The sequence below is a fragment of the Ambystoma mexicanum genome, chromosome 7p (genome assembly GCF_040938575.1).
Source record: "Ambystoma mexicanum isolate Mex_15411 chromosome 7p, UKY_AmexF1_1, whole genome shotgun sequence".
Taxonomy (NCBI): domain Eukaryota; kingdom Metazoa; phylum Chordata; class Amphibia; order Caudata; family Ambystomatidae; genus Ambystoma; species Ambystoma mexicanum.
The window spans coordinates 660,070,297-660,083,603 of NC_090939.1; the positions used below are offsets into that span (position 1 = coordinate 660,070,297).

Sequence of the window (13,307 nt, forward strand, 5' to 3'; positions counted from 1 at the left end):
AGTGTGGAGATTTGCAAGGTCAATGTCAAGCACTATTCACATAACACTGGTGCTCAAAATACTAGTGGGACATCCATAGCCTTGTATGCAAATCAAGGTATACAGAGGTGACTGGCCACATTTTCATTTAGCATGCATTTAATCTTAATACCAGCCACTAGAAACATCATCTGGATCAGCCGCTCCCCTAAGTAAGGCTATTTAGTGAGTACTGTGTCCTCTTCAAAAGTAGCCAAGATAACTACCAGCAGCTGAGTACACTGATTTGCTCCACTTTGTTTCACCTAAAATGTTGGCTACTTGCAACCACCAGGGGGTGCATAAAGTGGGGAAAGATAGGTGGGCCATCAGGGAACAGCATTTTTAGGTAAAGGGAGGAGTATAGTTACTCTCTGCTTAAGTAAACATTGATGTAATAAGGAATTTTTGAAAGCGTAGGTGTAAAAAATGCATACATTAAAGTGTACCATTATGTATTTATAAAAACAACATGTCATTTTATTTTTGATATATTTAACAAAAAATGATTGCACTTATAATCTGATCGATAGCAAATCAATCACTTTCAATTCCATTTTTCCATTGAAGATTTTCACTTCTCTATCTTTAAGCATACACAATTTCTGATCTGATAACATTGCTTTCCATTGGTGCTTACACAGTGTCAATAGCAAATTGGGGCCATATAACTATCCCATTAGTCAACCCAAGTCAACCCATTTTAGTATTTCCCTTACTAGGAGGTTTAAATGGTATAATAATTATGTACCACTTGTTCCGTAATTATTTTTCATTTTGTGTTTAGCTGGATACAGTATTAACATAGAAGTCCATCTTTAATTAAAGTGAAACAATAACTTTCTAAAGAGCAAGTTTATAAAAATACCTTAGCAAGATTGGCAAGACACGTCTTTCTTCGTAATCGTTTAACAAATAGCGTTACTTCTATTAGAAAAAAAAGAGAGGTAAAGGAAGTTTACTATCTGCACCAGGAATAATAATGGAATTATCTGACTGCTGTTTGCAATCATTGGATTATTAGGACGGATAGCACCTTTGCAGTAGGACTTGACTAACACAAAGGAAAACAAGTGACAACTTACGCATGCATAAAGTTAAAACAACACAAATGTTGGTTATAGCCACCACATTTTAACTTATTTTAGTATTACAAATATTTGCAAGTGCATTTCCATGGCTCTAGCAGATAGAGGCCAACTGTATTATTTTTCGTACCTTTTACTTTACTGGCTGGTTTTCATAGATTATCTGGTGACGCACTGTATTTTGCCTTCTGTTATCCTCGATTAATTGGTGCCCCAATTTAGCTTTCTCTGACTAGTTGTCAATATTATGTTTATTCTGCAGCACCTACTATATTATGCGCCCTGGTTTTTTCAGATTAATGGAGGCCACCGGTAGTCCTTATCAACGCACTCAATTGTGTTCCATGGTTCTCCGAAATTATATGGCAATCCACTGTATCTTTCTCCATGGTAATCCCAGATTCATTGCTACCCCACTGTATTTTGCACTCTGATATCCCAGATTAATTGCCAACCAGTGTACATGTTCCTTGGCTTGCCTACATTCACTGCTAGCCTCTGTATTGTGTTCCCTGGTTGCCCAAGACCAGTGTTCTGCAACATTTGGCTCGCCAGATGTTTTTGACCACATCTCCCATCAACCCTATGCAGTATAGTCATTGGTGAGGGAGCAAGGGAGTTGCAGTCCAAAGCATCTAGATAACCAGAGGTTGCAGACCCTTGCCCTCCATTAACTATGGCTTCACTCTATATTCCTCTCCATGTTCCAGACTAATGGTATTGCTGCTTACTGGTATCCTGATTAATCATCTGTTCCCCTGCATTGTCGTGATGATTTAACCACTGCCATACTGTTTTACCTCCCTACTGCCCTAGATGAGGTGTTGATATCTCTTTTTGATGCCTCACATTACCCACTAAAGCAGTGTTACTTGATGTGCTCCCTATTGCCCTACCTTTAGCTCAGCCCCACAGCCAGGAGATCGACCATTCACAGTAAATAATAAGTCCCTAACACAAGAGCAATCTTTCAAAAGTAAGAAAAGGAATTCATTACTTACCTGTAACTGTGTTTCTCCAGCATTGGTATCTTTCATAGATTCACATGCTGCGAATATTCTGTGTCGTCAGGTTGGGAATCCTCTGTAACATAGAGCAGTTTAAACTCTCAAGTCACTTTTGTGCTCTAGCACAGCCATTTTTGGTCATACTGCCCACTGCCAATAGGACCCCCTCCCTTAACTCCTCCCCTGTCGGCCATCCTCTGATTTGGCAAACGCACGTGAGTGGCAGTAAAAGCCAAAAGATGAGCCATGCGGGGTTGGTGGGAGGGTTGCATGTGAATCTATCAAAGATACCAATGCGGGAGAACCTAGTTGCAGGTAAGTAACTGATTCCTTCTCCAGCATTGGATCTTTCATAGATTCACATGCTGTGAATAGATTAGAAAGCAGTTCTAAAACAATACATCCGAGCGGAAGCAAGCTCCAAGGACAACTTACCACTGGAGACTTACTACACTCACGCAAAAAGGTTCTGCAGAATCGACTGGCCAACTCTAGATTCTTCTGCAGAATCTCGGTCGACACAGTACAATCTGGTGAATGTATGCATCGATCTCCAGATGGCTGCATGGCAGATGTCAGGCAGCGGGATTCCGGAGAGAAAGGCAGAGCTAGCAGCCACCACTCTAGTGGAGTGGCCTGCAGGCCTGTTGATGGCAGAAGGAAATGAAAGCTGCAATCCACCATTAAATGGAAGAGTTTGACAGAGCCCTCCCCAGCCCAGTGGTTCCAAATTGATCTGAAGACCTGAATGACTTAGTACGTGCCACATAAAACTTGAGGACGCGCACCACATCCAGCGTGTGCAGTGTCCGCTCCGCTGGAGATGTAGGAGTGCCGAAGAATACGGGCAGAACCACCTGTTGGTTGAGCTGAAAAGAGGACGGACCATTAGGCATAAAAGTTGGGTTATTATGCAGATTAGCCTTGTCCTGGTCAAACGTTAAAAAAGGCGGTTTGCAGGAAAAAGCTTGGATTTCACCCAATTGCCTGGCCAATGTTATGGCCACCAAGAAAGTGATTTTCACGGAAAGATACTTAATCAACGTCTGGTTCATGGGCACGAAAGGCAGCTTCATGAGCTTGCTAGTAGCACATTCAGTTCCCACGCTGGAGCTGGGCAGCGGACAGGTGGAACAACTGGAATAGCCCACATAAGAACTCCTTCACCAGCTGGTGGGACCACAGATATGGGACCCCTGCAGACAGGTTGTACCTGGAGATTGCAGCCAGGTGCATTTAAATGAAGAGTGCGTGAAGTCCAAATGAGCCAGGGACAACAGCTAAGGTAAAATGTCTTCTGGCCAGAGGGTTGTAAGGCCCCAGCACTCTCTTCCTGCAGGAGTGGACGATGTACCCACAGTCCCTCTAGGTTCACCAACTCTACAATCTTTTAGAAATGAATTGCAGGATTGGCAACCCCCGAGGGAAAGTGAATTAAATAATAAATCAGGTCTCTGCTTGCCACCCACTGCAACCTTGCACTTTGCTCAATGGCTCTCTGACCTGTAAGTACATTTACAAATGGTTATCACATTACCCCAATTTATGCCTACTGCCCTTCAAGTGTAAACCTCCCATTAAAATGAATACCTGAAAAGCCTGCCAACAGATTAAAGGCTTCTGAACACACTTGCTGCTTCTGTAGTCTTAACTAAATTGTCTTTTTTGTTAAAAAGGCTTCCTCAGTATTTTGTCTTCACTCAGCCCAAAGCTTTCTGATAGAAGTCAATGGGGCTTTAGATTCAGTTGCACTATTTACATTAGCCTACATGAAGGGTTTTCAGGCTACTTACTAAGCTGTTTAAATTTCAGTGCTTCACTCGACTAGTGATGAAATTGTTTGATCATTGCAGCGCTGTACCGAAAACAAACCGCACAGACTTGTAGATTGCGCAGGCCTTTTCCTCTTTCAGTTTCATCAAGGACTGACGCACTAGCAACAGCCTTCTCCGATGGTTCGGAAACTCTCTGAGAGAAACTCTCTTGCGCGCACCGCAAGGTCTTTTCCTATGGGAATGTTCCTTGATTTTTTCACGCTTTCAAAGGCCCCCAGTAGCCCGTTCAACTCGACTCGCAAGCGAGATTTAGTAAATACATTTTAACGTGCCAAACTAAATGAAAAGTTACTTTTGCTTCGCAAAAACCTCAAATTTAAATAAGCTCATGCTGAACTCAACTTCTTCCTGCTACTTCGGTGCAAGAGCTTTCTACATACATATTTAGAGGTAAAATGCAGTTTTCATTTCCTTAACGTTTGTTCAGAAATTGAATCACTTAGCTTTTTTCAGTTGCTGTTGCGGTCTCAGGATTCTTTCTTACTTCAGCTCACACCTTCATTTTAGGACAAGGTCTTTTGCTGATTTCTTGAAGGTTTTCGAAGTAAATCTCAGGAGCCCTTATTGCTGTGACCTTCTTTGGTTGATGGCTGAATGAAAGGCAGTTTAGAATATTTTGTAAGATTCCAAAGTACCTCACAGATGTTGCACAGCCAATCAATTCTAAGGATTGCTACCTCCATCTTGGGCTGGGATCACACCAGACTCCTACATTAAAAGGTGTTAAGGAAAACTGAAACTTGGCAGAGCGTCCCTACAAAACAACAGTTTCAAATACAAGCACCCTTCCGGCACCTCACACCTACTTTGTGCACCCAAAACCCTTTCCCAGCTCGCGAACCAAGGGGAAACCTGACAACAGTCTAGGGCTGCAAGTGATGGTTCCTGCACCACACCTGAAAACGTGGCCACTTGCTCTTGTAGCACTTTAACGTGGACAGAGTTCTTGCTTGGGCCAGGACCTCATGACAGTCTTGTGGAAAGGAGGAGACCCAAATTCTAAGAACACAGGAGCCAGGATGCCAGATTGAGTGAGGCTGGGCCATGGTGCAGCACCACTCCCTAGTCCCTGGACAGGAGCGTGTAGTGTTGGTGCAGCTTGAGAGGAGCCGCTGACGAGAGGGCGAGGAGGTCGGAGTACCAAAACTGTCTCGGTCACATATCAGTTTGCACCAATACAGTCTGAAGGTGTGGGAGACTCGAGGCACCAGCGGAATCGGGGGGAATGCATACAGGAACTTCCCCTCCGATGGAAACGCAAAGGGGATCCCACAAGCTCTTTGGATGGGGGAATCGGCCGCCAAAGGTCTTGCAATAACTGTTGTCGTAGGTGGCAAAAAGGTCGATCTTCGGAGTGCCCCATGTCTGGAACAACATGTGAAGTTAATTCTTGTGCAGCTCCCACTCGGGGCAAGAGCGCAACTCCCTGCTGAGGGAGTCCGCTAGGGTATTCTGAATCCCCGGTAAATTGAGGGGAATGAGAAACCTGTTGTGCTGCAGTGCCCAATGCCAGAGAGCTTCCTTGGAAAGCTGTGGGGACCTGGATCCCCTTGTTTGCGGACATAGAACATCGATATTGTATTGTCGGTGTAAATCTGTACCAACGTTCCTCCTCAGGAGGCGGAGGAAAGACTTCGGGCCCAGAAAATCAACTGCAACTACAGCAGGTTGATGTGCATGCTCTTTTCCTCCTTGAACCATAGTCCTCTTGAGCGTTGGTCCTGACAATGGGCGCCCCAGCCTTCTAGTGAAGCATCTGTCGTCACTAGATGTCTCCTCGCCAATCACCATTGAAGACTCTGCCTGAAAGCTTGTGTCATAATGATGTGGTCGTCCCAGGACACTGAGGCTGGTTTCCAAAAGGCATCCAGGAATTCCTGCACCGGTCGCATTCGTAGCATGCAGTGAGTGATCAACGTAATGCACAATGACAACATCCCCAGACTTGTAATTGAGGACCGGAGTCACCTGGGCACTGCTGATGCAGTGCACCTTTTCCAGAAGAGCTGCCACCCTTTCGTCCAAGGGCCTGGCAGTGCAGGTTTGGGTGTCGTGCTCTGAGGTAGAGTGTTTGTTGTGATGGAACCAGGCGTGACTTTGAGAAGTTTATGGAGAAACCTAGTTGCTGCAGACACTGGATGGTGGCCATGGTGTTGACTTCCGCCAGCAGGTAGGAGGGGGCTCTCACCAACAAATCGTCTAGATACATGTATGCCCCTTTGCTGCAGGTGAGCCACTATTGGTGCGAGGCACTGGTAAACACCTGTGGAGCAGAACGCAGGCCAAAGGGAAGGGCCTTGAATTAATAATGCACTCCTGCCACCACAAAGCGGAGGTAGCGCTGGTGTGAGCGGCGAATAGGCAAATAGGGATGTAAAAATAAGCATCCTCGAGGTCGAGGGACTGTTGCAGTGTCACCATACGGAACGCTTGTGCCTTTAGAAATGTGTTGAGAACCCTTAGTTCTAATATGTGCCTCCAACGCCCTGACTTGTTGTGCAGTGCATTTTTCCTTCACAGGAAGTAGAGGGAGTAGATTCCTGTACCACTTCGTCCTTCGGTACCTTCTGCACTGCCCCTTTCTGTAGCAGAGCTTGCACTTCCTGCAGCAAGAGGTGTCGCAACCTTTCTGGCTTGACCTTGGGAGGAATGTCTGGTGGAAAGTCTATAAACTTCAGAAAGTGGCACTGTTGGAGTAGGGATAGCACACATTAGTCGGTTGTGATGTTTCCCCATTCCTCAATGAACCTTGTCAGTCGCACTGGCGCAACAAAAAAAATAAGTTTCGTTTTGAATTCACTCTGAATTAATAAAGAAATAATTTCTGCAACAGAAATCATTTCTTTACAACTTTCTTTTTGAAGGATAAGGGCTTCCCCCAACCCATGACATGGAAGACCCTAGGCTGGAGGGCTGCATGTCATGGGGTGGTGCGGAGCCCTATGACTTCAAAAATAAATAGTTTATTTTTGAAGACACTCTGCCTTCATAAAGAAATTATTTCCGTTATGGTTAGCTCCTTAACTGAATAATTTCTTAATGAAGTTAGAGTGACTTCAAAAAGAAACAATGGGGCTCATTGTGACCATACCGGCCCGGAAACAACGGTTCTGGTAAGCTTACCGGCACCATTGTTTCCGGACCTGCATATTACAGGTCTACCTGCTGGGGCCGCTGTGCCCGACAGGACTGACCCTGCCGGCCACAGCGGCCATGGTAGGCAGACCCGTCACAGAAGCACTGGCACCCTTAGCAACGGTGCCGGTGCTTCCGTGTCCCCAATCCCATGGAGTCGTATGGGACTCCACGGGAATGAGGATTACCGACATTACCGGTGCCTGAATTCCCGGCCGCCAGACTTGGAAGAGCCCGGTGGCAGCGGGAAGTCAGGCGCTAGTAATTTTTTACAGGGCTGGTGGCAACTCGCTGGCACGGTTACCACCGGACCCGTAATGAGCCCCAATTTCTTTTTGAAGTAATAGGGCTCCCCTCAACCCCATGACATGTTCGTGTGTGAGTGTATGGTGAAAGGGTGCACACTTAAATGGATAGGTGGCTGCCTGTGTGAGTGTATGGTGAAAGGGTGCACACAAATGTATGGGTCGCTGGGTGTGCGTGTGTGCGTGTACGGTGAAAGGGTGCACACTTAAATGTATGGATGGCTGCCTGGGTGTGCATGTATGGTGAAAGAGTGCACACTTAAATGTATGGATGGCTGGGTGTGTATATGGTGAATGGTGTGTGTGCTTGTGTACAGGGGCACAACAAAACCTGCATTTCGGGGGGCTAACCCTTCAAATGTTTGGAGAGACACTAACTTTATGGGTGGTGGGGAGGGGCAAACATATTTGTGTGGGGGCATCTAACTTCTTTACGCGTTTTAATGAGACTAAATTGAGGAATGACTAGACTGGCTGCACCAAAATGCCTCTCTAGCCACTAATACCACATATCATGCCGGCTTAGCCTGGACATGGACAACCATTCTGATTTATTGCGCAATCCCGCCCCCCCACACATCCCCTCTCCCTCTCACCCCCCACCCCAACCTCCTAAATGAGCTCATTGGCCAAGAATTACCTCCACGTCCCTCTTCCTTGTCCCAGAGCTTACGTATGAGGCTCCTTGCCTCATAGGTAAGTACTGGGATGAGGAGGAGTGGGACTAGGAGTAATGAAGATTACAGGTAGCTAAATCAGGCATTACCCCCATGTACCTCTAACTCATCCCAGTACTTGTTTAGGAGGCAGAGTACACCAAGTACTGCCTTATACATAAGTACTGGGACGAGGAAGAATAGGGCTAGGAGTAATCAAGGCATTAAACACAAGTAGTGGCACAACACCATTGAGTTGACTGGGCTTCAGCACTCCCACCCCACCCCCTGACATTTTGGGCTATGTTGACTCGAACTGGCTGACCTTTGGAGCAGTTGCCGGACAGAACGGGACACAGATGTTAAACGGTACCTGGGTTTTACTGTTAATAAGGGCCCAGCAATTACCAACGTAAAGCATTTCACTGTTTGTACCTGTACCAAATGCCAAGGCATTTAGTACAGGTACAAACAGTACCTGTGAAATGCTTTACGTTGGTAATTGCTGGGCCCTTATTAACAGTAAAACCCAGGTACCGTTTAACATCTGTGTCCCGTTCTGTCCGGCAACTGCTCCAAAGGTCAGCCAGTTCGAGTCAACATAGCCCAAAATGTCAGGGGGTGGGGTGGGAGTGCTGAAGCCCAGTCAACTCAATGGTGTTGTGCCACTACTTGTGTTTAATGCCTTGATTACTCCTAGCCCTATTCTTCCTCGTCCCAGTACTTATGTATAAGGCAGTACTTGGTGTACTCTGCCTCCTAAACAAGTACTGGGATGAGGTAGAGGTACATGGGGGTAATGCCTGATTTAGCTACCTGTAATCTTCATTACTCCTAGTCCCACTCCTCCTCATCCCAGTACTTACCTATGAGGCAAGGAGCCTCATACGTAAGCTCTGGGACAAGGAAGAGGGACGTGGAGGTAATTCTTGGCCAATGAGCTCATTTAGGAGGTTGGGGTGGGGGGTGAGAGGGAGAGGGGATGTGTGGGGGGGCGGGATTGCGCAATAAATCAGAATGGTTGTCCATGTCCAGGCTAAGCCGGCATGATATGTGGTATTAGTGGCTAGAGAGGCATTTTGGTGCAGCCAGTCTAGTCATTCCTCAATTTGGTACGACTTTCTTTTAACTGGGAATTTCTGATAAAGCAGTCCTGCTAAGTGTAATTACCTGGCTAGATTGGCATTTGGGTCCTGCCAGTCTAGCCATTTCTTACTGCGGCATTGTATATTTTTCTGGGCCATTGTAATAAAATGATATGATAAAAGTCATTTATAACGCGCCTGTACACAAGTGTTTCTATGCATGACAAGACAAAGGAAGGAAGATAGAGGGAGGACAAGACAAACAATCTCACTAGGCCTTGTGTCATTGTGAGAACGAGAGGTGCAAGAGGAAAGGGAGGGGGGAAGTGCAAGGGAGAGGGGAGGGGAAAACAGGGCTGCGATGCTCTGAGTAAGTTCAGCCACGGCAGCGCAGCTATGGGTAGTGCAAGGAGAACAAGGGGCTGCAGGGTTACAGTTACAGCCCCTAAGTGCATGATAGGCACGGAGACAGTGTAAGGGGGACCGATCAAGAAAGAGCCTGGACTCATACAGACTCTGAGGGTATGCAAGCAACTGGTCAGAAAAGCAGCAGGCAGGTAGGTCAGCAGGGGAGGAAGAGAGAGAAAGCAGAGGAGAAAAGGAAAGTTTTGAGTTGCTTCCAAAACTTCAGATGGTCTGGCTCAAGTTTGAAGGGGCAGGGAGGCAATTCCAGAGGGAGGCACCAGCAGAGGAGAGAGATCTACCCCCCACTATCTGCCTGGAGAAGCATCTAACCCTTAGAGAGTTGGAGGTAGCTGAGCGAAGGGCTCGAGAAGGAAGGTATTTTGGAAGAGAGCATTGGATGTAGTGTGGGCCCCTACCCCAGAAAGACTTGTGGACAATGCGAAGGGTCTTGAACTTGATCTTTGCAGCCACCAGGAGTCAGTGGAGAGATTTCAGGGCTGGAGAGATATGATCCCTGGGCTTGAGACCAATGATAAGTCTTGCAGTCTTGTTCTGGATTAGTTGCAGATGACGGAGAGTAGAGGAAGGCAGAATGAGAAAGAGGCTATTGTAGTAGTCCAGCCTAAAGAGAACCAGAGCTCTGGAGACAGTGAGCTTCTGGTGGAAAGTGAGAAAGGGAAGAGTTCCTTTGAGGAGGAGCAGATTGTAGTGGAACTTCTTGGTGACATCCGAGATGTGAGGAGAGAAAGAGAGAGTGGCATAGAAGATGACACGAAGGTTTTTTGCCTCGCAGGAAGGTGAGGGAAGAGGGTCCAAGGCAGACGGCCAGAGTGAGAGAGGGAAAGCTGGTGCCAGGGTCCCAATGAGAAGGATCTCCGTTTTACTGGCATTAAGGCAGAGATCGTTGGAGGCGCACCAATCCTGAATCGCGGATAGACTAGTCAGGAATGAGCGAGAGAGGAGAGGAGGCTGAGGGGAGCCTGAAGGAAAGCTGAGTCATCCACATAACACTGAATGTTTGAGGAGAAGGTAGAGATCAGGTGGGCCAAAGGGGCCAATTGGAGGTTGAAAAACCAGGGTGAGAGTATAGAGCCCTGTGGAACGTCACAGGTAGAGAGAGGTGGCAGAGAGATTGGGACCAGTTTGGACCTGGGAGGGCGGAGGCGATCCAAGAGGAAGGAGGTCAGTCACTCCAGGGCCTGGTCTGTGATGCCCAGGTTCTCACAGAGTCGATTGATCAGGATGGCGTTGTTGACTGTGTTGAAAGCAGAGGAAAGAAGGAGGGTGAGGATAGAAGGAATGCTGGAATCAAGGTTAGAGAGCAGATCTTCACAGGTGTTCAGGAGAGCAGTTTCAATGCCTCTGGCAGCTCTGAAGCCAGACTGCTGGTCATGGAGATACCCAACATATTCAGTGTAGAGAGTAAGCTGGGAGATGGCAAGCTTTTCCAAGAGTTTGCCCAAGAAAGGGGTGATGGAGATTGGGCAATAGCTTTCTGTGCAGGTAGGATCAGCAGACGGCTTCTTGAAGAGTGGGTGCACAAGGTAGTGCTTAAGGAGAGAGGGGAACATTCCAGTGGCTAAAGAGTGATTACAGAAATCAGCCAAGGCTGCAGCAAGGGTGTCAATATGGTCCTTGATGGTTCTGGAGGAGCAGGGGAGCACCTGTTTAGACGACGCTTTCATAGATCGGACTTGTCTAGAAACCTTGTCAGGTGTTGTCAGAGACAAAGAAGAAAATGGAGGGGGGAGAGGTAGAGAAGGCCGAAGGGGGCCGAGAAAGGAAGAGGGAGAGGAAGAAGAGATAGAGGACAGGATGTCCTGAGATTTAGCGGAGAGCCGTACAGAGGGCCTTGGAGGGAACAAGAGAGGAAGAGACCACACAGGATTGACCAGTTCCTTGCAGATTTTAAAGAGTTTGGCCGGGTTGGTAGAGGCTGCGGAGATGCAGGCTTTGATGTGTGCTATTGTTTTGACTGGCATTTTGGTGCAACCAGTCTAAGTATGTCTAAATGTGGCCTGGCATGCTTTACTGTAATGTTATTACGTGTCTACACTGGCCTACATTGTGCGGCCAGTTGGAAATGTTTTCATTGTGGCATGGCATTTTTAATAGCAAAGCATTAATGTTCCTGTGCACTGTTGGTGACTTACATGTATTGGAACAGTGTTACCCTACAAAACAATTGCAAACACTGTGGCTTTATAGTCAATTTTTCTCAGAAAGTGTGCTGTATATTGCATTAAAATACATATTTTTATCTTTCTCCTAGTGCAATGTGTGGCATACCCCTTCAGCAGCACGTTCGTGTATATTGCACAAGCGTGAAAATCTAGGCCTGCCCAGAGTGTGGCGCGACCCGTGATTTTTGCCGAGTTGGGGGGGGCCCTCAGCATGGCCCCCACATTTTGTGTTACGCCACTGGTCAGTTGTCCTACAACGGGGTTGCTGAAGTAGGAGGACCGGGCCCTGGGCTGATCATGCTTGCTTGCTGGACTGGCCCCTAAATTGGGAGGAGCCACAGCAGAGTTGCAAACCCCTGTAGGATTGGGATTTCTTTCTATACTAGTCCCCTGAGGAGTATGGTGTTTTGTAGGTTGGGTGCAGAGGCAAACGGGAGCGCTCTCTGGGGCGCTGTATTTCTTGTCAAAGAGGTCTTTCTTTGCCTGGGCTGTAGAAGGAGGGGCTAAGGTGACCAGGCCATCCTCCCAGACATCCTCCAATAGTGGGATGGACATCACCGACTTTCTCTGCTGCTCTCTGCGTTGATACAGTACGCTGCCTTTGCGCTGTTCCTCTGGGGTAAGGCCGAACACCTTGGCTGCCCTGGTCATAAGTGCATGAAAGGCTCCTACCTCATCAGGGGGTGAGTCCCTGATTGGAATATCATCCGGTTCACCATCGGCTGTGATGAAATCTTCAATGAATGTACGGAAGCCATGTCCTCCAAGTGGTCAGGATCTGTTTCCGTCCCTGTATCTAAGAGTTGCTTTGCTAAGGCCTTGACTGGTGTTCACCACTCCTGGGGGGTGGAATGTCATCATCCTCACTGGATGGTCCAACGATATCTGTGTGAGGTTGTCTAGGCGGTACCGGAGCTGGAGCAGGTAGATTTTTTTTACAAGTTTGCTACCAGTGTGGTTAAGGTGGATAAAATGTCTAGTGACATGTCCCTTAGGGGAGGTAACGATGGAGCTGGTTGCATTGGAGGTACATCGTCCCCTACCGGAGATGTGTGCAAGGGTGGTAGTACTGGCAGTCTGATTAGGCTGACCTCACCCTGTGGAGAACCAGGTTGCATTCTAGATGGTGGTGTCCTGCGTGATGGGGAAGAAGGAGGTGACATAACAGCCTCTTCCTCAGGCTCCTCTACACCCTTAGAGGAAGAAAGACTTCTGCTAGCACGGCGACTCCAAGGTTAGGGTATGATGCCGTGGTCAACCGCCAGTGCTGACACTGTGCTGGTCTGGGTGCCAGAGACGTTTGTCACTATGGCGGTGGTGGTGATCATATGAGAAAACCAAATTTTTCACGACGAAGCGGCCATTGATGAGCGTGTCACATCGCTAACATGGTTGTCGCCGTTGACGGCTTCATCGACAGGGTGCTGGTGGACAGCGTTGATGGCCTTGGCATAGACAATGTGGAGGGAGCACTGTACGTCTACGAGGACTTACTCGACTGCGATTTCGAAGACAACGTCGATCGGTAGCTTTTGCCGCTGAAGACAAAGGGTGGCTACTAGATTAAGACGTGGATTTGGCTGAGGGGGT

The 13,307-nt window shown here is 47.5% G+C and overlaps 1 protein-coding gene across 2 annotated transcripts in view; it reads right to left on the minus strand.

Moving 5' to 3' along the window:
- The window catches only part of RFX8 (regulatory factor X8), a 1,087,262-nt gene that overhangs the window by 263,132 nt on the left and 810,823 nt on the right, over nt 1-13,307 (minus strand). For both annotated transcript variants that reach the window (XM_069636724.1, XM_069636725.1), the window contains one exon: nt 887-945. In XM_069636724.1, the coding sequence (XP_069492825.1) occupies nt 887-945 (59 nt within the window). The remainder of the gene's footprint in view (nt 1-886; nt 946-13,307) is intronic.